We start from the raw sequence: 27,717 nt of genomic DNA on the forward strand, positions 1-27,717 counted from the left end.
GCTACCAGTTCTTTGGAGAACTAGTACAAATGTTAACATTTGTCCCCTCTTGGTGCCGCGAACTCGGTCTCGACTAAAACTCAGATAACATTTGTTATCTGGCGCCTCACCACAACATCCCATTCACGGAGACATGTTATTGTCAATGAACTACATTACTGAGAATAGCATACAATACATTTTATATCTAGTTCATATTTGTGATTTTACGAGCGGTTTCACATGATTACGTAAATGGGGAAGAAATTATAAATTATCTCATCGTGAGACTGGAAAACGCGGGCATATCAGTTCCTCTTTTTTCGGCTTCATTTCTCTTTGAAAGAGTTGAGAACGCCACCCCCTTGACCTTAGATTTTATTCATTTACCAATAAGGTCCTTATACGTCATAATGCCAATGAACTGGCCTTAGAAACTAATATTGCAATAATATAATGGTTGTCAACTTATATCTTTGGAAAGAAAATTGATTATTTATGATTTATTATACAAATTTTTTAAATAATAAATTTCCTCAAATTTAAAATAAGTTTTTTCGCTTACTTTATTTTGTTCAAAATATACTTATGGGACACTTGATATTAATATAATTAATATGATTGTATTAGCTGCATTCACATTGTATTGATTAATGCATCATTATAATACAAGTGGCAGTGGGAAAAATTTTAACCATCAATTGGTGTACGTGTTGTAGTTTTTGTTCAGTATTTATTACTGTTGTTATTTCTGTCTGTTTCTCAGGCTTGATAGCGTTTCTTTGAAATGGCTACTATTCACAACTTTTCAATGATGAACGGTGGAATGGGAATCGTAAGTATTTATATTATTTGGCTGGTAAAAGGGAGTGGTATTCAATATGGCGTAGTTTATTATGCGGTGTATTATATCTTGATAATGCAATGCAATTTATGAATTTAAGATGTCGTAATTTTAGGTTTTGCTTGATTACGGTTTTATTGAAACTGGCATTTTAGTCTCACTGTAATCCTATATATTTTAATTTAAAATTATTTCGTTTGAATTACTTTAGTTAAAGGTTATTGTCACCTGTTTTGAATATTACAAGGTGAAGCTATTTTATATATTTTTTCCTTATAGCATAAATTACATTTTTTCTTTGAGGTTTTTAGTTGAATTACTTGTAGATTTTTTATTTGTTAGTCTAACTTGTAGAGACCTTCCAGAGGAAATTATTACAATTTATAGCTAATTAGCATTGATTATTACTAGATTCTTATACTTTCTACAGTTATTCTTATATCTTGCACACTGCCCATCTGGACCCTTATATATTTTAATTTTTTTGGTTTAATCAATTTTGGGCAACTATTAAGATTTTATAAGACATTATTAATCTCTGTATTTTTGTCATTGGTATGGCTCATTTAAATCAAATTATTTCAAAAATGGTTTAAAGTTTTGTATTAGAAGTTATTTGATTGAAAATATTATGGTATTGGTAAGGATGAGTTAACTTAATATTAAATCTAGAAATATTAGTTCTTGAAACCAGTCTGTGTTTTCATTCACTATTTATGCTTACAGCTCTTCTCTCATCTTATAACTTTTGTCTAAAAATAATCTTTGTTTATGTACATTTACCGCTTTTGATAGATGAATTGAATTTAATGGTATTTGTTCATGAATACAAATTTTGTTGATGAATGTTGTTTTTTGTTCTAAATATTTTTATATTTCATGTTATAATGTTAAAATTATCTCAGTCAGTGTTTTTACTATAAAGGTAACAATGTCAAAGTTCAAAACTTGGTATGGAGTTGATATAGATTTCTGAAATTTAGTTTTAATATTATTTGAAATGTTTAGTTATTCGTGTTTTAGTGGTGTAATCTAATCAGTTTTGTAATTTTTTAGACATAAAAAATGTTGAATTGAAACTTTTTAAAAACTTCTTTCTTGGTTTCGGTTATTTTGGTTTATAGATAAATTCAAAAGATAAAAAAATAAACAAAAAAAAAGATTAACCCTAATTCATAATTTTTGTCTTGTATAACATGAATTACTATATATCTTTTATTAACTTATTCGACTTCCAAATTATTTGGCTTTAAAGAAATCGTGATAAGGAGGTTTATGTCTTGTTTGTTTTATTACTTTTCTTCAATTTTTAAAGTCTGTTGAAGTATTTATTCATATTGAAGAATTATCTAAAATTGAATAAGTGATACTTCAAATTCAGATAGTAGGCCAGTCAGAAATTATTTTGTTTTCATAATACTGATAATAAGTTTATTTATTTAAATTTAAATTTTATAATTTCACAATAATAATTTTTTAAAATTAGTTTTGAATTTAATGTGGTTAATCTGTAAATATAAATTTAAATTGTATTTTTTGTATGGTTGTACTTTTGATGTAAGATTTATCAATTGAATAATTAAAACGTGTTTATTATATTTTCATACTTTTTTATGTTGTGTGATAGAATTGGTTGTAGTTAGTGAAATATTTTGTCCTTTTCTGTAATCACGTTCCATGTTGGTGGTACTGTAAAATTGTGATTAGTTACACTCTCTTTGAAAGGTTGTTTTTTCAATAATATTTTCAGGCAAGGATCTTTAAATTGTTTTGTTTTTTAACTTCCTAATGCAGCTTGTTCTTCACAAATTAATGTTAATATATATGTCAATTATATATATGTGTGTATATATTTGTTAATCTTGTTACATTTTTTCATCTATAGTGAATTATAAAACATAATATTTAACCTTAGTACAATAGTTATTGGTTTAATATTTTATTTTTGGTTAATATTTAAAAGTATTAAGGGGTCATTGTTATTGGTACCTTATAAATTTAGTGTGGTTTGTATTAAATAGAATTTTAAATAAAAATTCTAACTAACTTAACAATAAATTTAACTTTTTAAATATGGTCATAATTTATTGGTTTAGAATTTGGTACGATTTATTGATCATGTTAGAGGTAAAAGTGATAACATTGTTGTGATGAAGTGTTTTAATATTTATTTGTGCTTGAACCAAATTCTTGGGAAAGTTGTGAAGCATAGTAGATTACAAAAATTTTATCTTTGTAAATTGGTTCATTCAGCATCAATTAATCTTTATTTTGTTTTAGGAGTTACATTTGAACTTGCCTCTTATTATTTTATTTTTTATTAATTTATTGGTGCTACGGTCCTAAAAGAACCTGGGCCTTTCTTATTCTTCCTCTTCTTTTAGTATTCTTCCTCCATTCTCTCCTATCCCGGGCAAGCATCCACTATCTTCTAATGCCCATCGTTTTCAAATTTCGTCCACTTCGTCCAGCCACCTCAAGCATGGTCTTCCGGTACTACATCTTCAGCCAGGTTGGTCTTTGAATTAGTGTTAGAGGACTGATTCCTTGAACATACTTGCTACATGATCTGTTCTTCTGATTTGGCTCCCTCTTACAATTGACCCCATATCCAGTTTCGTGTACATTGAAATTTTTCTGATTTTTAAAATATTTAATTGAATTAAACAAAATTTGCAATACTCTGAGTTTGGTTTATGATCCTATTGGTTTTCGAAAACTGCATAAAAAGGTTTTGTACAATGTTGTGATTGTCAATTATGCTTTTTCCATACATGCATACAAATGAATTTTATTTTACTTATTTTATATTTTACCTTAACAATCGATTGTTTATTACATATGAAGCTATTTTATGCTATGTTTTAACATTAAGCTATTATTTTATAGATTCACTCTGCTTAAAAATCCAATATCTATTTATGAGTTTTATCAAATTTATATATATTGATAATTATTTATTAATATTGCAGATGCAGCCTCAGACTGTACCCATTTTAACCCAAGATATTACAATGCAGGCTAGTGTCCAGCAGCAAGCTGTACCAACTGCTTTGCCGGCACCCGAACCAAAAAAATATAATTCAGCTACTGGTGCTGAAGGTACTTCCAAATATTACTATTTTATTTTTTATTATACAGGATTAGTGATCAACAGAATTTCTTATATATATATATCAAAAATTATAATTCATTTTATATGTTTTCGTTATTTATTTCTTAATCATTCATTAATTAATGAAAATAGGGTTATTTTGTGAAATGTTTACATTCTGTTTGTAAAATCACAGCCCTGTACATTTTATTTATTTTTTTCTGAAGAACTACATTATATCTGTCATATCTTTTTTTTAATTATTATTTATTAATTTTTTTTGTTTGATTTGTGACAGATTTCAATGATACCCTTGCTTGTTTTAAAGTAGTTACATTAACTATTATCACAATTAATATTTTTAAATGAATCGGGTTTATTTAATAAAACTTATCTACTTGAGAAACGATGAAGATGATCTTGGAACTAATGGAGTGCTTTCGTTTGTTTGAGATGTTCCAGGAGTACTATGGCCTTGTCCCATGCCAACTTAGGATTTGGCTCTCAAATGAAGATATTGTACCTATACGTTTTTATTTCTAGACTGGCATAAGTCATTTGCCTCTCAAGGAAACAAATTTGTATTGAAATTAAAGTTATATTTTTGTTTAAGTTACACCTGTTGAGTTTTAAATACTTTATAGATTAGGTATTCTTATTCTGAAAAAAAAAAAAAAAAACTCGTTAAGAACTATGAGTAGAGATGAATTCTCAAGAGTACTCTTGTCTGGTTATGTTTACAGATTGCCTCCTCTCGCACTTCCCCACTAATGTTGTTTGATGAAGACTCGACTACAGTAGCTTAATGCATTGATTTAATCTCATTTTAGAACTTATTTGTTATATGTATACTGTCCCATCCTTTAGTGATCATCATGTCAGTCAAGAGTTAGTATTATTTTCATTTTTATTTATTTCTTTTGAAAATTTTTAAATTTTGTTTTATTCATGTTAGGTATTAGAAAGTTGAGGAAAAAAAAATTTTTTATTTACTTTTTAATTTTTCCATATTTATTCACTTATTCCATTCTCTATTCAAATTTATCGAGCCATAACTAGCCTCAAAATTTATTTAGCCCTCAAAAATTAGCACAAGCATTTGTACCTAGAACCATTTCTTTATTTCAGATGCCACTCATAAAGTTATTCATTGACTGCTCTAGGAACATTTTTTTTGTTGTTACCTACCCCCCTTTTTAATTTTAAGTTATAAACTACTTAGCTATGGCTCCGATCACTAACTCTGCATTTTTTATTTTACTTAACCTGATGTCATGATCACGCTCAACTACTTTCTGAATGATCCGGTCTGTTCATTTTCAATTAGGAACTTAATAATTATAATTCAGGGAAAAGGATTTTTTCATTTTCTAACATTTGAAGTTAATATAGCATAAGTCAGACTGTTTTGAACAATTATGGTTCATATAAATTATAGAACCATTGTTGTTATGAAACATTATTTTATTCTAGATTTGATTTTTTTCTGTTATTTAAAATCCTTAATCCTAATCCTTAATCCTCATTATTCTTGTCTTTTTTTCTTTGCTTTCAGGGACTGAGAATCTCCGAACGCTTTTTTTTTTCTTTTTTTTAGTTATAGTTTAATAGTGTGTTTACATATTGTATGCACACATATTAACAAAACAATGTTAAAGTAGACATGTTTGATTGGTTCTGTTGTTTCAGATACAATTTTTTTTAAATATACAAACTTTATCCATAGTAATCGGAGGCGCCCCTTTGATGAACACCGTGATATATACACTTTCATCTGCACTATTTTATGAAAAGTTATTTTGGGAAGTAATTCCCTATTTTATTATTATTATTTTTTTAAAAATATATTCATTCATCTTATAGGAATTATTTAAGAATTCGAAAGAAAAAAAAATGACAACTTAAAAATATATGATTATTTTTTTTTTTTTTTTACTCTTATGTGTTGTTACATGGGTGATAGAAGGTGAATGACGCTAGGTGGAGCCAGAGTATCTGTTCTCTCACTCTTGCCGACTCAAATCATCGGTAAAGGTCAATAATCAACTGTTTCATCGCCGATCATCTCACAACGACTACTCCTCCTTTGAACAATTAAATTCTTTTAAATAAATATGATAAGTTGAAATAAATATGATCTCAATAATTATAATTTATTATGGCCGATACAGGGTTGCGTAGGTTTATTTATTAATAGAAGAAGTTACCCATTTTTATTCCGATGCCAATAAAATTCAAATCGATCCCTGTCCACAATTTAATAGGTTTTTTTTATTCTACTATAGCTTCTAGCATTGAAATATAAACATTCTTGGTCAGAATTACTGAATTTGTATTTATTTAATTTTTGTTAATAATAAATGAGAATATTATAAAAGACTATTTTAATCAATTGTATCAAAAATTATTATTTCTATTTTAGAATGTTTATATTGTAATGTTATGTAAGTTATATATAAAAAGGAGATTTTTCAATGTTAGGTTTATCATTTCTCCACCTTTGATTCTAGCGGTAATCATATTTTGAAATCATCTAGGCATATATAGATAAGATAATCAGTGTTAATGGAAATAAATTTATGTTTGGGTTTTCATTAAGTTATCAAAACAATTATCAATCAAAACCACCATTGCGTCTTTTAATAGATTTACAATTGAATGAAATTTATTTTGTTATTAATTGGCTTAAATTTATGTCTTCTGATCACTATAATAATGACAGCTATAATAATTGTATTGTCCTGGTCACTTTATTGACATTTTTAAAGTGTAGGATTTGTTTTATTTCCGATACTATTTGTTTTTGAAAAAGTAATATAATTTAAAGCCCCCCTTTTTTTTATTAGATCAATTAAATTATATATACTCACAGTTAAATTTATATATATATATATTAATTTAACTTTCCCCCTCGTACTAAAAATCCCAAGTAGTATTTTTCAGCTGGTTTATTTTTGTTATAAATTATACAGTTTTTATTAGTTATTAGTTAAAATTTCACTGAGGTGTTACAAATTTAATTTTTTTAAATTAATCATTAAATTAAAATGTTAAATATTAATAAAAATATTTATTTAAATTTTATACTAAACACTTGAGAATATTTTTATTGATTTGATTCATTACTTTAAGGAATAATTCAATGTTTTCATTTACGAAAATGTTAACAGCTTTTTTGAAAATTGTTAGGGGGTTTGATTATTTTTCTCTTTTATGATTAGTTTTTGGTTCTTTCATTAATTCATCTCTTAGCATTTTATTAAAATAATTTTAAAGTAGTTTAACAATGTTCTATGCAAATTTGTTTTGCTTAGTTGTATATTTTTTAGTTCTCTTTTTTTTAAGCCAAAAATCAATTAAAGTAGTATCATACTAATGAGTATGAATATATTTAGCGACATAGATTAATTTGTGTTATATATGTTAATATGGCTATTTATGTACCTGTTTTATCTTTTGATGAATATAATGTATGCTTTTGCCTTGTTTTATAATAAAAACTTTGCAATTATAAATTTAAAATTACTTGCCATTGTAGTGAAACATTTAATAAGAATACAAGAAAGTATATAACATAGAATGTTTAATTTGACTAATTAAACTTGAAATCTAAAGCCATGAATATATCTGAGATATTAATTTACAAATTTGATTGGCCCCTGGAATGTTATACTTTCAAGAAAAAAATTGCATTATCTTGGTCCTTTATTGAGAATTTCTTACCACTATATAAAAGAGCCAACTTCCATTTATAAGTGAATTAATATTATAGAAACCTGATAAGAGAACCTACGAAACCCTGATTTTTTTTTATCTATTTTGAATTTTTTTTTTTAATATGAATTTAAGTTCCATGATCAGAAAACAAAGGAGGATTAGTTTTATTATTAGATTTTTATTTTTATCTAGGGCAATATGTCTTCCTTTTTTTTTTTTTTTTCATTTTATTCTCTTGTAACTTATTTTGTACCTTGTGTTAAGTCATAGCATAACAGGTTGTTAATAAAGTATTTGTTTATTTTTAAATTATAAAGGATCAAAAATAAGTTAACCTGTTAACTATGATAATATTAGCACGAGGCACATCATTTCATAGATCTGATATACTTTGTTGTTGCAGGGTGCCCATTACCTCCTTCAATGCAAAATTTTACCCAGATCGGGACCCTTACTCCAGGTGAGTTTTATTCAGTATATAAGTAGAATCAATTTTATATAATAAGTAGTGTTTAATATAATAAGTATAGTAGAATTAATATTAATTTATTATTATATTTGTTGTTGACCTTCTATGGTATATGATTAGAAAATTAGAACTTATTTTATTAGTTTTAACGTTTCGGCCAGAATTTCGATTTTTCACAGGGCTAATAACAAAACATGATAATAATAATTAATACAAAATAAAAATATTAAGAATGGGAAGAAATAAATATTTCAAGTTTAAAACAGACCACTTAGAAGAAAGAGATATCAGCCATCATTCAGAGAAACATAAAAATTAAAATTAGTTTATTATTTCTTTTAATTTTTATATTTCTCTGAATGATGGCTGATATCTGTTTTTGTTATTTATCCCTGATAAAGTCCTGAAATTCAGGTAAAAATGCGGGCACAAAATAATAATTTATTGTTCATTTGCTGACCGCATTCCCCCCTACCTTCTTTTATCTTCCCCACAGTCAACTACTAGAGCTCATAATTACTCCATAAGTTATAGTGGTAGAATTAATCCGAAGATTAATAGATTAATTGCACAGAAATTGAAGTGCACAATGGAAAAAAATCGAAAAATTTGAAAAACAAACAAACTAGGAATTAGTTGACCACTTGTTTTGGATGCACACCTTTATTAAATTATAATGTTTCAGTGCTCAATGAACACAGAATTTAATGATGGACACTTCATAAAATAATTATGTTTTTGATTAAGTGGTCTGTTTTAAACTTAAAATATTTATTCCTTCCCATACTGCTTAAATTCCTATATTATTTGTCATCTTATTATACTGTTTGTTTTAATTATTGTTATCATGTTTTATACTTAGTCCTGATGAAAAGCTGAAATTCAGGCCGAAATGTTAACTCTCATAAAATAAGTTTTAATTTTTAAGTATAAGGCACGAATAAATAATTTTTTGTTTATTGCTGACCGCATCCCACCCCCTCATCCGACAATCTTCTCCACACATCAATAGTGTTTTATAATCTTATTAGGGTTTCTAATGACTAACTTATTTTTGAAATCATTCAAGCTGTTGCAATAGTTATGCGTAGGTGGGTCAATTTATGTACATCCTATACCGTGATAATATTGATGATCTAGTTTTGTATTGACTACTCCATTTTTGTTGTTTGATGAAGTGTATTTAAAAAATACTTCTTAGAAGGTAAGGCCTTCTAGCTTTATATCCAATCCTCTTAGCTTTATATCCAAATACAACTGTTGTAAATAATAAAAAATATTCACCAATAACCAAGCCCTAAAATTTCTAATTTTTTGTTTATATGAAAATTTGTATTTTAGAGTTTCAAAAGTCACTGAATACGAGTCTAACTTGATTTATCCTAAAAAAAAAAGTTTTGGTCTGCGTTACTAAAACTGATTTTTTTGCTTTTGTGATTTTTCGTACTTTAAGACCATTTTATACAATCTTATTCTTAAAAAAAAAAAAAAAAAATAAAATAAAATGAGTTAATTGATGTATAATTACCATTAAATACATACAGAGCAAAGGTGGTGTATGTTAATATAAAAAGTTACTAAAATTATGTAAATTACTTTCTTCTCGGCTCATAAGTTTCTCTCCTTATAAGTTTGTGATGATTTTTGTGCATAGTATGAAGTGGAATTATATAAAAGCACTTAAGGATTAAAGTTGGGCCGCCCATAGCTCAGTGGTTAAGACACTGTTTTACCAATTTGATGTCTATTGGCAGTGCCGGTTCAAATCCGGCCTGGGGCCATTGACTTTTTTTCATTGAGTGGCGGTCCCATAAAATGAAAAACTTTGAGCCCCAACCATGGTTAGGCAATATAGGACTCTAATAGGAGTCTTGGCCGGTAAAAAAATTTAAGTTTATTATAGGTAACTTAAAAACTAATCACTTTAATAAAAAATATATTCAGTTAATTAAATTATTAGATTGTTTCATGAAAAGAAATTTTGATGAGACTAGAATGACTTGCATTACTTTTGCTCTCAACGGCTCATATATCGTACATAGTACCATGAACTAAATTCTTAAACAGAATCATTAAAACTTAAACATAGCAAAATGTATATCAGTAGTCCTTAAGACAGACAGGTGGAGCAGGCTGGTCAAGACCTATGATATATTTACACATACCAATTTAGTTTATTTAACTCTCTTCAAACATATTTTTAGGAATATCATGAACTTTTTTTTTCAAATTTATACTATTTATATAATTTCCTAATTTAAATAATTTTAGGAGGGAGTATAAAATATGCATAATGCAAATTTTAAATTGTTAATTTATATTTACTATGAAAGGCCCACAAGGCTGATCTGGTTATAAATAAATGTAAATATATTCAAAATTTTATTTCATTTAGCTGTTGAAATTTATAGTAATTCCTTATTATTATTATTATTAGTATAATTATAAAAAAAATATATTAAAAGAATTATTGTAAAAAAAATAAATAAGGTAACAGATTTAACCCTTTGCCCTCGTTTTTTTTTTCATTCATGTTACCAGTGTATTAATCCGTGAGGCGCGATCGTCATTTGTTACCAAAAGCAAAATATTTTTTAGGAAAATAGTTTTTATGATTTGTCTTTATCCCTTGTATTATGAACTGAAAATTATTTGCATTGTCTCTATAGCGGAGCCCTCAATTCTAATGACAAATTTTAAATGGCTTCGTTCTAGAACCCTCGAGTGCAAAGGATTAATATATAGAAGGTACAATCTTACAAGTAGAACCTTTCATTTATTGATTTTACTTGTAATGAGGAGAAGATGGTTGGGGATGCGGTCAATGAAAAACACAAATAAGTACGATTAACTTATTTCAATATGCCAACGTTCCGACTAGAGTTTCTAGCCTTCTTCAGGGCTAAAAACAGAACAAGATAACAACCACAGTAAGTATAGAAAAAAAAAAAGTATAAACAGAATAAGAGATTTTACTTGTAAGATTGTGAATTCTGAAATAAGGTTGTGTAAAAGTGCATTAATTATTCTTCATTGGTGAAATGTAATTAATTTTTCTGATAAATTATAGCTAAATAGATCATTAAGATTTGAATGGATTATATTTTTTATTATTTTGTGTATTTATTTTATTTCTTTGATATCTTAACAATCAACTGATGTTATCTTTTCAGGGCCCGGTTCTAGGCTTAGTATTATGGCCATTTTGGGGTCCCCTTTACCAAAGTTGACATCCGATCAAATGGATGCGGTAACAAGAGCTAAGAAATATGCAATGGAACAAAGTATTAAAATGGTTCTAATGAAGCAAACCCTAGCTCATCAGCAACAGGTACTTCTTCATTGTTATAATAATTAATATTATTCATCTTACAGATTAATTTTGTAAGTATAACTACTAAAATTACAAAATTGGAGGTCATGCAAATGTTAATGTTAGTTAAGGGATTTTGATGGAAGTTATGGTATATTTGGCAATTCAGAGATGAGGTACAAATTTCCTTTTATTGAAATAATTATCTACTATATTACTTTTTTAGAACTACAACTCTTAATTACTTATATTGAAAAATTAATAATAAAATCACTTAAAGGTTTGCTTGAATAAACTTGAAAATAGTTGTTGGTATAATTTTGCTTGCTGGACAAGTATTATAGATCTAAATGATTATTTAGATTTCAATATCAGTATAGACAGATGCGTAAATCTGTTAAGATACTGTACTTGGATTTAACTAGAAACTGTATTCTACTTTTGATATTCTGTTGTATCATCAATACTTGTGATATTTGTATCAATAATTTTTCTGATATTTGACCCTTTTTCTATGACTTTTTCCTTCTCTAATGTTAGTGACATACAATTCCGATCCCTACAAGCTAAGTTTCAATACTTTCCATTTGATATTATTTCAATTTCCATACTTCCATTCAATATTATGGAACATTGTTTCTTCTGATGAAGTGTTTTAGCGAAATGAATTAGGATGCTTACAATTTGATATCTAAATATCAACATTTTCCATTTGATAATATTGGATATAAATACTTCCCAGTTAAAGTATCATATCTAAAGGAGTATTATTGATACTTGGGTCATATCTCATTATCTGTAGAATGGCATGATGCGGAGATTAGAAACCTTTCTAGAACACTATAACTAGCTAGTATCTAATGCACAACCCGTGTGCCTTTTTCACCCTGTCAGGAGCATATTCTGTAGGATCTCTATTTCTTGCTGATTGATCTACTAATTTCCGGAACCTAGGATCAAATCTGGCTGTGGTAGATAAGTATTTATTCTGTTACTGTAGCCATCCATGAGTCACACCCAGCCTCTAGAAAGTAGGTCACAGAATTGGGGAAAAATGTGGTAGCTGAGCGTGATTTTGAACAAAATCAGTTTCACCTGAACCCCTGACCTTTCATGGGTTTTAGCCATACAGATTTACTTGTAATATTTTATTTTATTTTGACTTAAATGCAAGTTGTTAATTTTTTTTTTTTTACAGCAAGCCAAATCTTTCCACCGCCACCAAGCTTTGGTTCTAATGTGCAGGTGAGTAATTAATCCTTTGCTATTTTTAGAATGGCAATAGGGATGGTTTATTTTTTAATAGTTTGAATAAATAAGTCTTGAGTTAATGCATCATTGGTATATTATATTCTTTGTGTTTTAATTATTTTTCTTAGCAATTATTATTGAGAGAAAAAATAAGTTAATCGGGTTACCATGATCTCACATATATCCTGAGTTCTCTCAGTGAAAAAAAAATAACTTAAAAAGCTTACTGTATTTAATGAGTTTTTTATTCCTCTAATGAAGACCGGGAGAACTCAATTTTAAATTTCTTAATTGGAGTTCTATCAATGGGTAGATTCTCCACATGTTTGTATCATGTCACTTGTTACCTACAGCAAATTTACTTGTATATATTTTATACAGTTGTAAATAACAATAAATAAATTATTAAAAAAAATTTTTTTAAAACTACCACAGTTTTAAGATTTTGAAAAATTGTGATAGGGTGCTAAGTTGAAAGGAGTATTAAAATAATTAATTATACTATTAAACTCCGAACATTTAAAATATTGAATTCCTGAGTTCAAGAATTCTTTATTATCTTAGTATGTTAATTATATTTTTTCTTAATTAAATCATGAAGTAAATTCGTGAAGCTGCTCTAAAACATATAATTTCATGCAATATGGAACAAGCATCTGTAAAATGTACTTTTAATGATTTTTAATTTCTGTCAAGGTTGGACAGAATTCAAAGCTGGGAAACAAAAGATGTAATTACATCAATACTTGGTCCAGTCATGATAGTCTCATCCTAATAGGTTACTCATTAGTGTTGCAAATAATTTGAAATTTATAATTTTATATTATTAAATAGTTCTCCAATTTTATGCAGAATGATTAGAAAGCGTTTGTTGAAAATGATTGAGTCGCTTCGGCTTGATTCTCATTTATCAGTGATACATTGCAAAAAATTAGCTGATAAGATATGACTGCATATTCAAGTTTACCTTATTTGTTCTAGTTTACTTTTATATTCTGGTTTTTAATTTGTTTTGTATTTTCAGGGTATATGTTGGATCAATCAGTTTTGAACTGAAGGAAGATACCATTCGCCAGGCGTTCAGTCCGTTTGGTCCTATAAAATCTATTAACATGTCGTGGGATCCAGTTACGCAAAAGCACAAAGGTTTTGCCTTTGTTGAATATGATATTCCAGAAGCCGCTCAACTAGCGTTAGAACAAATGAACGGAGTGATGCTAGGTGGGCGGAATATCAAGGTAGAAGTTCTCTATCCATACTATTTACTTTAACTTATCATCATTCAAACATGAAGTAATGTATATGTACATAGTCTGTTATCTGTACATATTATTTATTTTTAATGGAAAAAGTTATTTTAGCGACAATATTTGCTTTAATTCAAGTATAGTGTAATCTCGGTAATTCAAACTTATTGTTGCTGGGGTGTTCATATTACTGAAAAGTTCAAATTACAAAAAAGTATTAAGAAAAATGGTGTAAAGAAATTCAGCAATATGAATGTACCTTACCATTTTTATTTATTTAATTTTTTTATTACATATTTTATTGGAAATTGGCAGTTTGAAGTTATAAAAATTAAAAAAAAAAAATGGTTTTCATTTACATCCTCAGTAATGCTATGCGATGATTTAATGTATTCAGACTATAAGATTGTTCATTAATAAGTGAAAAAAGTTGAAATAAATAAAAAAATACTCTTTGTATTGATTTTTTTAAAAAATGGTAAAAAAAAAAGAAAAAAAAAAAAAGAGTTTGACACAATTTATATTATATAATAGATATTATCTATTTCTAATTCCAACAAAATATATTATGAACACTCCCATAGGAATCAGATTACCCAATTTCGAAACTAAAAATTTCTACTTCTGATTTTCTCGGCGATTACAATAACTTGCCTGTAGATCGGGAAGTTAAAAATGTCCTCTACACATCTGCACTTTTACTTGGAAACAAAAATGTTTTTTTATTTTGTTTTGTTTTTTCTCAAAGAAATTGATGACTTTTATGGCAGTTCAGATTACTGGAATGTTCAGAGTACCAAATTTCGGATTACCAAGATTACACTGTACATAAAACCTAATTTATTGAAATAAAGTTATTATTATGCTTTACATTTGAAAGGATATTATATATACAGACTTCAGATTGTAATTGAATCTTATCCATTATGAAAGATTTTCTTGAAAACTCATGCATGCCATAAATGAACAGTGTGTTAGGGCGAGATTTATTGGCTGTTTTGCCATGTGTAGGTGGGGAGACCTAGTAATATGCCTCAAGCTCAATCTGTAATCGATGAGATCACGGAAGAAGCAAAGCAGTACAACAGAATTTATGTGGCTTCGATTCATCCTGATCTCTCTGAAGAAGATATTAAAAGGTACCAATTTTATTATTTGAATGTTATATAGTTATAATCCTTATTTCTATTGCCGGCATTCCTGCAGTTATAAAATATCAAAACACTGTGCTTTTTATTGCTCTCACGTACGAATCACCATTTTGAAAATCAATGAATTTATGAAAGTATTAATATTGATTTATATCTATATTTCTTCAGACCCAGCATATACTGAGTTGCTTTTTACTGAAATTTGATCTAAGATACGTTACCTGTGTTGAGAGTCTTAATGAAAGGCTTTCCTACTGCCAGGTAAACAATGCGCCAGTGTTAATATTTTTGTGTTGGAAATATTTATTAATGGAAAAAATGAACTTAAGGGGAAATGAAGTTGACAGAAATAGATTAAAATAAAAGAAAAACAACATAAATAAGTAAATAGAGGAACAATTTTTAAAGATATATTAATCAAAAATTCATAAAAAAAAAAAAGGGAAAAAATAATTTAAACTGCTTTTAGAGTAAAACAAAGAAAAACTGAAATATATATTGTAATATTCAAGATTTATTAAAATAAATATAAGGAATTTAACTATTGGTTTTGGTTTGTTCGAATAGCAATTATAAATTTTAATGTCTTTCATATGTAATGTCCTAGTGAAAATTTTAACACTTTTATATCTTAATTTAAAAAAAGAACACTTCCTGGTATTGTATTGCTTATTTTATGTTAATTTTTAACTTAATTGTTGAGTCAATATTTTTTTCCTTAATCATATTTTAAATAGCTAGTAATTCTTTCATTATTCCATTTTTAAAATATTAATTTTTTCATTATTACAATTTTAAACTTAATTGTTTAGTTAGTAAGTTTTTCCTTATTCCAGCTTTTCAAAGCACAATTTTTAGGCTGTTCATTTATAATTTTTCATAGTTAATTACAAAAAACCATTTTTTTTGCAGTGTTTTTGAAGCATTCGGAACAATTAAATATTGTAAATTACAACAAGGTAGTTCACCTCATCGACACAAAGGATATGGTTTCATTGAATATGAGACTAAGCAGGCTGCTCAAGAAGCGATCGCTTCGATGAATTTATTTGATTTGGGTGGTCAATACCTGAGGGTTGGGAGGGCTATCACTCCACCCAATGCCCTTCATGTAAGTTATAAAAATAATTATATTTATTATTGTCTATTTTTGATAGATATAAGTGGTGAAGTATGCCTGTTGTCTGCACTAAGTGTTTTATTGACATAGTTAATTTATTGTATCCCTTTCATGTTAAGAAATCTTGTTGAATTGTTATTTTTATAATGTAGGGTCCTGCATCATCTTCAAGTCAAATGCCGACAGCTGCTGCAGTAGCGGCCGCTGCAGCCACCGCCAAAATCCAAGCAATGGATGCTGTGGCCACCAATGCTGTCATTGGTAAGTTATTAGATTTATTACTTTTTTTAAAATAACTAAGTTTAATAATGTTTTAATTAATTGCACTGCTAATTATTTATTGCAATTAATATTTTATGTCATTGGTTTCATTTTTATTAGACTTCAAATTAAAAGAGGTGGTTCTCAATATTAAACATTTTTTATTTATGTTGGTTATGACTTCTGTTATAAAGCAAATTTGGAATTACAATTACTGCAAATAAAACTTAAAACTAACTATTTAGTAACAACAATTAATCAAAAGTGACATCAAATCATGGAATCATGGATCCTTAAGAAGTGATACCTCATAACTGTACATTCCCTCAAATTAAAATTAGTTTTGAATAAATGTTGAGGGGCAGAAATGTTGACTTTATTAAACTGTCAAATCTTTCTTAATATTCATTTTTATAAAAGAAGGCTAAACTTTCGAAAAAGATAAAAAAAAAAATTTAATTACTTAACTGAAAATTGTGGAAATAAGGGTTATGGTCTGATGCTTAACTGAAAGGCTCAGTTAAATGACAGAATAATTAATTTATTGAAAATAATTAGAAATTGTGAATAGTTTATGTTAATGCAACCTATTATATTCAAATGGTCTGCTGGTTCACAGCTGTATAAGCTGTGAGAATTATTGGTAGAAGTAATAATCAAGTTTGATTATAAACCAATGTGAAAATTATTACAATACTATCTGTCATTAACATTTGCCAAAATGTTTTTTAAATATTAACTTAACTTTTGTGTAAACAACATCCATGCTTAAAAGATGAACCAAAAATGAAGAATATGATGTTATTTAGGGTCAATACAAAGACTTATACTGAATTAAACCATAAAGATACTTTTTCTCAAGTTTTCTTCATCTAACTGTGAGAAATGTATACATTTTATAATAATTGAATTTTGATATGTCTTCAATTCAGAATTAAAAAAAAAATACTCAAAAACATGGACCATTTTTAGATAAATTGTGTTTTAAAACAGTTTTTTGTCCTTACTAATAATTACAGTGTAATCTCTGTAATCTGAACCTCGGTTCTCTGAACACTCCAATAATCCTAACTGGTGTAAAAAAAAAAAAAGTGGAAATTTTTACACAGTTTAGGTCGTGTAATCTAATTGCTATGAAAGTGCTCATAATATATTTTGTGTTCGAATTAGAAATAGATAATATTAATTGTATAAATCATTTTGATTCTGTAAAACTAATTTAATTAATAGTAGAAATATGTATAATATGTATTTTGTTGGTGAATTCAATTCTTTTTTTGACCGGTGATGTTATAATACTTATAGCACCTCACAAAAAAAGAAAAGAATTTTTTAAACTTCAAACTGTCAAATTGGTTTAAAAAATCTAAATACATAAAAATAGTTATGCGCATTCATATTGTTGAATTTTTTACACCATTTTTCTTAATACTTTCTATAATCCAAACCCCCCTCTCCCGCAACAATTAGTTCGGATTACCATGATTAAACTGTAGTTGTTGAAATGAGGTATCCATTCTTAGCCATTCTTTTTTTTGACATATATGTATTAAATTCTGAGAAAGGTAGGTTCTGTTTGATTTAATTCAGCATTAGGGTTTGCATTGATCCCAAATAACATAATTTTTATTCTATCATTTTTGCATGGTGAACTCTCAAGTTTTGGTTTTTAAGTTAATATTTGAAGAAAAAAAAAAGTTTCTGATATTAATGATCGATTTATAGCAATAAAATTAATATAGGCTCATGATTGAGCCTGATTTTCTAGTAATGCTTAAGGTTTTCATTTAATTTCCAAGGGTTGGAGTTACATTGCCTCCTGCAATAATTTTTCGTTTCTTTTAATAAATGAATCATTATGTTATTTCTTGATTCAGCCTTCAAGTAGACCGAATGACTAACTCCAGTTTCCATAGTTTTCATTTAAGTACTTTTAATAATTTTTAATTTTTTTTTTTTTTAAATTCTCACCTTCTTTTGTAAATGTAATGACAAAACATTTTACTGATATTAACATACTGCTCTTAACCATTTATTCAATATTCAATTTTGATAGAATCGATTAGAAAAGAAAAATAAAAAGACTGGTTTTATGGAATAGTTCTGTCAACTCGAAGGCTCAATTAAAAATAAATTATTTTATGACATTCCTACCACATGAAGTGCCTCATCACGATTTGCTGATATAATTACAATAATTTATTATTAATTGGGGCTATAAAGGTGTTTGAAAATCTTGAATAATTAAATTTTAAAATAAACTAAACTAAAAAAATGTACAAACAATTATTTAAAAAACTTCTTATTTAAACAACAAGCTGAATCATGAACATTAGAATGCTGATAATGATAGTTGCCATTTTTTTTTTTTTTTTTTTGTTTAGTTTAAAAACTTTTTACTTTTTCATTTTGAAATAGGTTTTAAAGATTTAATGGTGCTGATGTTAAATTAAAAGACTAATTGTGTGTACAGGTTTGTCGAAGCTGACTTCAACCCTGGGAACCCCCGCTGTGATACCTGCTACTGTCCCCCTCGTCCCGACACAGGCAGGCGTCCTCCCTCCCCCAGGCATTGCCATTCCTCAGCCTCTCCCGGTCGCTGGTCAGTTTAGGGCTCCGCAGCCGATCATTCCAGGTTAGTAACTGTAAATATTGCATGAAATATCTCTGATAATAATTGTTTTATGAATTTTTTCTACATAATATTAATTTTAATTCATAATTAAACACAGTTGGTCCTCTATTTATCTCATAGCCATGGTACCTTACTAGTACAGGTACCACCAGTAAATGTGTCTTATGGATTACATCTCCAATGAAAACTGCAAATAGTTTTTGGCAGTGTGATTGTTTATTTTTTGTTTTATTATTATTTTTAAATTGAGGTATTAGCTGGAAAAAGGGCATCTCCCTGAAGTGTTCTTAGTAATCCTTGGTTATCTGGTAAATTTTAGTAAATAATATATATCAGTGTATGAAACTAGCTCCCATTTATTGTAGCTCCCAGATTTAAAAATTTTAATAGTTTTGAAACTGTTTAGCAATAAAATTGATACAAAGATTTTAGAAATACAATCTCCGGAAAAAAGGTTTTTGACTGTGAATGCTGTCTAGCAACCACCTCAATTACGATTGTAGTAGCCATTAGGAAATAAGTTAAGTGGAACTTTTTTCATGTTGTCTCACTTAGTCCCAATATAGTGAGGTCTGGTTCAATCCAACCTTTAAAAGTATGCCAGTAGTTTGCAGCGTCAACCATCCCTGGTTGCCTAGGACTCCCGTTAATATATTTAACCCAAGAGTTAGTATAATAAAACAGTGTAGACGTTAAAATAATTTCATTATGATGAACTGTTAAACAACAGTTGGAGGATTGTAAACCTTTCTTCAATGGGTGGTAAGGTAAGTTGGTAATGCCGTAATTTCTGTAACCCGTCTTATTTCGTGTGGACTGGTGTAGTTATTCTGAAAACTATGAAAGATAGCTGTTATATGTTTGTCACCTATTACTAAGGTGATATTTAAACCATCATTGTTACCAATTGTTTTAATGTATAATTGTTTTAGCACCAGGAGTGGTCGCACCAACACTGATTGCAACACCAACAGCTACGAACAGCCAAGAGGCACTACGGCGAGCTCAGGAGCAGGCACAGGTACCCCTCCCAAATTATACTAATGAATGGCCCATGGCTCCAGCAGAGATCCTCCCCTCCTCTATCCCAGCTCCTATATCCTCTGCACCCGTGCCCTTGTTCAAGGTTAGCTTCCTTGTCCATATCCATTTCTAAGCTAGATTATCATTAACAATAGATTATACCTATAGAATGTGGGGATGGTGAATAGTAAAAGGATGCTTTATTTGATTATAATTTCAACTAACGTATATATTTTACGTCAAAACAGATTGTTGATTTTTCTTTTAATATTTAATCAGTAAGTTTAAAGCTAGAATTGCTTTTGAATTTGTTGTAGATAATGAATAGCTCAAATTATATTTTTTAACTTCATAAATCATTCTTTTGTGTTTAATAATTATAAACTGGACTCATGCTGTTTATACAAATTCCTTTTAATCCCTACCATATATTTAATTATTAATCTTATAGCATTGATATTTAAATTGTTAGGTTTGTTGGATTGGTAATTTCTCGTGGTATTAATGCTCAATAAAGAATAGTTTTTAATCATTAATTACATTTTAATGATAATGAGGCAGTCTGAGAGCCCCAGATAAGAAAAAAAAAGTTATTTTACCCGAATTTTCGATTACTTAAATAAAAAATATATACAGTTAGAAGAGTCAAAGCTGATAACTGCCAACCATAGTAAGGGAGAATAAAAAAATTAAGGCTGTTTCAGAAATTACAAAAACTTCATTTTTAAATTCTTTCGAATATTGTGCATTATTTTCTGTTACGAGAAATTGGTTCAGTTTCACCTAAACTATGCAAGAGATACAGTCAACAATATCATTAAAAGTAATTATCAAAGTATTTTAGGTAATATACCCCATAAGTTTTATTTAAGGAAAACTTAAAATTTGCTAATTGTTTTTATTCGGAACCCCATATCCTACCATAAGCCACCAAAAATATTAAAAAACTTCATAGTGAATTAAAGTAGAGTAAATCTTCCAAAATATGAGCTCTAATAGAGGTCTTCACATTCAATAGTTCTCGAGATACAGTTTTTCATGTTGTTCATGTTCAGTTTCTAATGTTGAAAAATCATTCCATCAATATTTTGTGAATTTATTTTGGTTAATATTATGGAAATTGTTGCTCCTATGAAGATAAATATTATCGACTACATTATGGTACATTCAACTAGCTTTAATTAGGCTGCTAATGGGCATCTGAATGTATTTTAGGTCCTGAGATATAGTTTTTCATAAACCAAAAGTTCTTTCCGAACAAAGAGAAAACATCATTTTTTAAAATTTATTTTGCTTAAGATCATGGAAACCTGCTGTTCCAACTCTCATTTGGGTGTTAATAAACTTCTGTATGTTGTTCGTAGGAATAGTAGTTTCTTTAATATTTGCTAAAATAAATTCACAAATTATTGATTTTTCATTATTTAGAAAAAATGTTGCTTTTTAAAAAACTGTATCTCGGTAACCATTAAATGTAAAAAACTCTATGAGGGATCATAACTTAGCAAATTTACTCTACTCTTAATGATGTTATATTGTTGTAGTTCTTAAGATCTAAATGATGTTTTGTAACATTTTTAAAGTTGCTATTTTTTATTCCCCTTAACTATGGTTGGCATAGTGACCAATTTTTACTAATAACTATATATAGTTTTAATTTAAGTAATCAAAAGTCAGTGTGAAATTACATCTTCTTTTTCACGGACTCTTAGACTAAGAGATTACAACTACACTACTTGTTTATGTATTAGGTATGTACAGTTTAAACAACAATATCACTAATGTATAGCTAATACATAGTGATATTAGTGCCCTTCTTAATAAGAATATAGTTGCTTACTCACTGAAAAAAAGGTAATAACTTTATGCTTGTTATGATATAAAAAAGTTGCATTTCTGTTAACCATTTGCGAAGACTAAATATACTCCATTTTATAGCATTGAAATTAAGAAAATTATTTCATTTACTGATTTTTAATAAATTTAAACTTTAAACCACAATTTTTTTTTATTACTGTGATGCAGGAATTTGAAAAATTACTTTGTGGAAGATATTGTGTTCTTTCTAGCATGGGCAGACTTATTAAAATGTTAAACAATTATGATTGATAGTGGTCTTAAATCGTATTAAAGTGAAAATCATTGTAATTTGATTAAAATTCTTAAATATAATATTGTAAAATCTTGTAAAGTCTAATGGACCAAAATGATAAATTTTTAAAAAAAGTTTAGACCTCGGGGCTCAACATTAAATTATCGATGGAACTTGTTTGATATTAATATTCTGTTAAAAATTTAGTGTGAATCGAGCCTAAAAATTTACTTTAAGGACTGACATTATTAAAAACTCATTCATCACCCTCGTAGTTTGTTGTGTGCCTGAAGGTTTCGTTACTAGTAATAATATAAGAAATACAGTATTTAAAGTTTGAAATAATTTTAATTTATTCAGTTAAAACAACAGGAAGAACTTCAGAAGAAATTACTCGAAGAAAATGAGCCTCAGACGCTGCAACAGCAAGAGAACATGTCTATTAAGGGCCAGAGCGCCAGGCACCTAGTCATGCAGAAGCTTATGAGAAAAGTTGAGGTAAGAAAGCAGTTGAAAATTTTTTCTTCCCTTGAATTAAGTTATCTGGCCAGTTGATAAATTATTTTAGTTCTTATTAAAAAAAAAAATTTTTTTCTTTCACATCTTAGTGCTGTTAGGCGTGGAGTAGCTTCAGTCCATCTCTTATGTCTTTCTATCTAAATCCTTCTTCAGAGTTGATCAAATGAACAACTGCGTTCCTTTCCGAGCCTATGTTGCTATATGCAAACTTGGCTATACAGGTTGCTTTTTTATTGGCCTTGCTTCTATCAGCTAGCGGGCCTTTTTATCTCTTATCCTAGCAACATGTTCATACCATTTTATTTGGCATTACTTGAGGATTTCACTATTATATAAAATAAAAATTTTAATTTTATACAATTACTCTTATGTCTCCTTTTATGCAACAGATTTTAACATTCCCTTGGAAATATTCCATGACCTCAAATTTAGCAACAGTGTTATGGATAATTTACCATTATTTTGGTCAAATTAAATAATATTAATCAAATAATAAGCTCATTTAAAAATAAAGGAATTATTCCTCTATTTCTTTTTAGGACCCTATCTCAGTTTTTGTTTTTATTCGTTTCAGATTTAATCTCCTTTTATACTACAACTTGGGTAGTTATCGTTGTTTATCCTACAGATTACCTATCTATCCAAGCAATAGTAGGAAGGTTGTTATTTATTCCTAGATCTGCTACAAAAAGAAATCATCCCGCCAATTCCATTTTCAAACTGGTACTGCTTCAACTTGAGAATACGAACTTGACACCTTAATTATCTTTGCTCAAGAAGCTTAATTTCTTTCCCAGTTTTTGTACAGTCAGCTTTGTAGCTGTTTAATTTTAGATATTTAGAATTTCCCTCAAAATATTTTTACAGTGGATACATTATTTCCTTGATTTCATTTTATGTCCCTATACAATGTCTATGCTTAGAGATATTACTACTGATCTTGGTTTATCATCAGTTTTCTTCTTATAAATTTATGGGTTTTAATTAGTAATAATAGTAATAATTTCTGAAGTGGGTGCCAAAATGTATGCCAGGGGTGTCTGAATATGCCTCTTTCTGAAAATATTTTTAAAAAAATAAAAAATTTAAATTACAATAGGAATTGTACAGTGCATCCAGCATTTACTTTGTACTGTTTTTCTTATAATCTAAGGATAATAGTGCCAACATTTTTATTTTTTTAGCACAAGTGTGCTAAAAAAACCTTTTAGATTAAGAAGGAGGGCCTGGGTGAAAAATGTTTAGGAACTGCTGGTTTTAGTACACCAATGTATTATTTAGAATATACGAGGGCTGTACAGAATGTAACTGATGTTTTGACATAAACAATTCAGAAATTGAAAAACTCAAAGTTTATTATATACATTTGAAAGGTAAAGGTACACTCTTAAGCTATTTTTCTACACAATCACCATTCAAATTGAGACATTTATCATACCGTGGCTTAAGTTTTTCAATACTCTCTGTAGAAAATCCCGCCACTTGTGAAGTGTGGTCTTTGATTCGGTTTTTGTTGGCTCGAAACAACAGGCCAAATGAAATTTATCATCAGATTTATGATGCTTACGGGCAGGGGATAATGATTGAAAGTCGAGTGAGGCAATGGTGCATTGATTTTAAAAATGGCCGTACCTAGTGTTACGTAGTAGTTACCTAGTGTACCGAGGACCACAGTGGTAGGCCTAGCCTTGTGACTGATGACCTGGCATTGCAAATCAATGACAAAATTCATGAAAACCGTCATTTTATGATTACAGAACTGTCGCAACATTTTCCCCAAATTTCACGGAATTTGGTGCCTCATATTGTAGTGGAGAAGCTTGGTTACCACAAATTTTTTGCTCGGTGGGTTCCGAAAATCCTAACAGAAGACCATAAGAAACAGAGACTGGCTGCAGCACTGACCTTTCTCCAAGAATACAGCACAAATGGTAATGCAGTTCTGGATCGTATTGTAACTATGGATGAGACTTGGGTGGAGCATGTCAACTATAAAACAAAACAGCAGTCAATGGAATGGACGGGCACACACTCTCCCAAGAAACCACAAAAGTGTTTGCAAAAGCTGTCAGCAAGAAAGGTCATGGCTACTTTGTTTTGGGACTGATGCACCTAAATAGATAAATTTCAATTGGCCTGTTTTGCATCAACAAAAACTGAATCAACTTAGTTTTTAATATCATTATTTTTATGGAATCTAGTTTTTAATATCATTACTTTTATTGATTCTGAATTTTTTTTTCCCATAGAGTCGAGTAGTTATTCTTAGGAACATGGTTGCACCTGAGGATGTTGACGAGTCTCTACAGGAGGAAATACAAGAGGAATGTAGCAAGTGAGTAAATTTGTTGACTTTTATAGATTTTTATCATTTAAGTTAAGAAACTATGTAGTACTTTTGTGATTTTAATTATTTATAGCTTAGAGGTTATGGCCTTAGGGCCACTTCTTTAATCCATATTGGTAGTAAATTCTTAGATAACAGGTATAAAGAAAATATGGTTTGTTATATATTAGGAACAGTATTTTTGAAACAAATAAATGCAGTTCTTTCTCAGTAATCTGAACTAATTGCTACAGGACTAATAGAAGGCAATGAATTCTCAAAACATGATTGAGGGAAGATCCGTGTATGAATCAAGAAGGGTTCTGTAAATTGAAATAGCCTGTTAATAGTCTTCTGTTTGAAATTTATCTTTTCTCTATGGGGTTTTTGTTTTCTCCTTAACCATATTTTCTATTCATTCTTCCCTAAGTTGGGGAAAGTGGCCATCTATAACTTTTATTTGGTGCTGCTTCTGAGCGGATTTGACACAAATGAATTCCTAGAGATGAAATTGAGTAGAGATGGTGTGAACCAGCCTTACTCCATCTTTCCTGTGCAAGTTGGTTAGTAATTTGGCGCACCATTTCCAGAAAGTTTTCAAAACTTTGTTTTGTTTTATTTGAAAATCGTGTTTAGAGCCAATGTTCTTTCTGGTCAATCCCTAAGATTTCACGTGGATGTTGTTTTTTTTTTTTTTGTTTAAATTTGTCATATCTTCTGAATAAAATAGGAAAAAAATTTCAAATATTTTGTCTTATATAATCTCTGAATTTCTGATAAAGGCTGTTGGCCCATTTTGAGACAGTCACATATAGAGATTGCATTGTATCTCATATTGGGCTATTAGTTGTCTGAGCCCTGGTACTGGCAATCCACTGACACGGTACTGGTAAACCAGTAATTTTTGCAAGATTATATTTTTACATATTTTAATGGCTATTAATAGAAATTTGAATATCTTTTTTTGAATAGCAAATTTTAATGGGCAAAAATCTGAAACATCACATTTCTAAATTGTATCTGAGTGGCCTTAAGTCCCATTAAAAAAACAAAAGTATCTCATATTAGGTCGCTTTTCCTTATGTTTGTATTTTTTTTTTTACCAGTTTAGATTCAGTGTTCAGTGTTAAAACTGCAAAAATTTGGATTTCTGAGATTGCACTGTATTTAGATCTAAAGGTTTAATTTGAAATTAAGGTATTTGTTATCTGTCCCATCAAATAATAAATACTAAATATTATTGGTATGTATTAAAATCATATCATTGTGTATAAAATCAAATTTGCTTATTAAAGTTGTCACTTAATCGATTTTTTTTTTTAAATTTATAACTTAAATTGATTTTCTAAACTGTATTTTGAATTATAAAACTTAGAAATGATTAATGGTGGCATACATGATTATAAATAGCAATTAGCTTCCTTCAAGATGAAAGATTGATTCCTATATAATAAGTTTGGACTTAGAGGAAGTTATAAGGCATAGTAAGGTTGACAGGAATCATCCTTTTGAAGAGTTATTACAATACATCATAGGCTTGCATAATTATGTTTATATAAAGTGTGGTTGCGAGCTTAAATAAGTTCTTTTTATTTTTGCTACAGCAGTAAACATAAATTTGTATTGTAATTGTTCATTTTAAGAAATTAAAGTATATTTTTTAGTGGAGATGATAACAAAAAAGTACTCCAAAATTTATTATAAATTTATATTTTAAATGCTAAGAAAGCGGATTTACTGAGTGAGTAAGGTACTGTGCTATTATTTCCTGGGACTGGGTTCGAATCTAAGGGTAACAGATAATTATTCATTCTATTAAATCAGTTGTGAGTCAACCCTATGGGTTAAGCAGAAAGTAGGTACCCCATAGTTGGAGATAAAACTTATGAGGTTGAGCGTGGTCTTAAACTAGTCATTTCTTTGCCTATCAGTTGTTCAAGAAACAGTACTCCTTACAAAGTACTGAACCACACGATCCTTCATATTTTGTCTTAGTACAGGTTTATTTTTTATTTTAATTAAAGGAAATATTTTTGTTATCAGTTATGATATTTTAGTAAATAATCAGCCTGATTAAATGTGTATATTAAATCTTTCTTTTAGTATTATCATAATTTTTTTTTTTTATTATTACCTCCATCCTTCTTTGAAAAATAATAATTGTTTTTGTTTTACAGGTATGGTACTGTCGATAGGGTTATCATTTATAATGAAAAACAGTCTGAGGATGATGACAATACTGATATCATTGTCAAGATTTTTGTTGAGTTCTCAAAAATGAAAGGTACATAGTCTTTACAAATATACATAGTCTCTACAAATGTACAATTTACATTTATCTAATCTTGTTTTTGTTAATAAAAATATTAGAATTAAAATTAATAATATATTTATTTTTATTACAGAGGCTGAGGCTGCCAGAGACGCTCTCAATGGAAGGTTTTTCGGCGGACGCCTTGTCAAAGCCGAACTTTATGACCAAACTCTTTTCGATCATAGTGACTTTTCCGGTTGATCTTGTTTCTTTTTTTTTAATGTCAGCATCGATAACCCATTGGGTTCGTTTTACTCATTAATTTTTAGGAAAAAGTTTTTTAAACAAAAAAACAAATTCCTAAATTTTATTTCCATTTTTTTATTATTATTTTTTTTTTTTATAACACTATACTAAATAAT

The 27,717-nt window shown here is 28.5% G+C and overlaps 1 protein-coding gene across 13 annotated transcripts; it reads left to right on the top strand.

The window, feature by feature from the left end:
- Positions 1-645: 645 nt before the first annotated feature.
- Positions 646-27,696, top strand: hfp (Poly(U)-binding-splicing factor hfp). Of its 13 annotated transcripts, none has more exons than XM_067046285.1 (16): positions 3,794-3,925; positions 4,661-4,805; positions 5,881-5,951; positions 8,038-8,094; positions 11,277-11,434; positions 12,615-12,661; positions 13,692-13,908; positions 14,926-15,053; positions 15,978-16,176; positions 16,338-16,446; positions 18,920-19,081; positions 20,014-20,207; positions 22,569-22,694; positions 24,965-25,050; positions 27,219-27,325; positions 27,447-27,696. In XM_067046285.1, the coding sequence occupies exons 3-16, from the start codon at positions 5,888-5,890 to the stop codon at positions 27,554-27,556; spliced, it is 1,764 nt and encodes a 587-aa protein (XP_066902386.1). In that variant the 5' UTR covers positions 3,794-3,925; positions 4,661-4,805; positions 5,881-5,887; the 3' UTR covers positions 27,557-27,696. The 13 variants fall into 13 exon arrangements, with proteins under 13 accessions (XP_066902381.1, XP_014286589.1, XP_014286590.1 ...); XM_067046282.1 differs by having other exon boundaries at positions 3,796-3,925; positions 4,371-4,805; XM_067046287.1 differs by having other exon boundaries at positions 3,796-3,925; positions 4,371-4,805; positions 5,881-5,945.
- Positions 27,697-27,717: the final 21 nt, after the last annotated feature.

This window comes from Halyomorpha halys, unplaced genomic scaffold, assembly GCF_000696795.3.
Source record: "Halyomorpha halys isolate HHAL.00 unplaced genomic scaffold, Hhal_1.1 Scaffold945.1, whole genome shotgun sequence".
In the NCBI taxonomy this organism is placed as follows: Eukaryota; Metazoa; Arthropoda; class Insecta; order Hemiptera; family Pentatomidae; genus Halyomorpha; species Halyomorpha halys.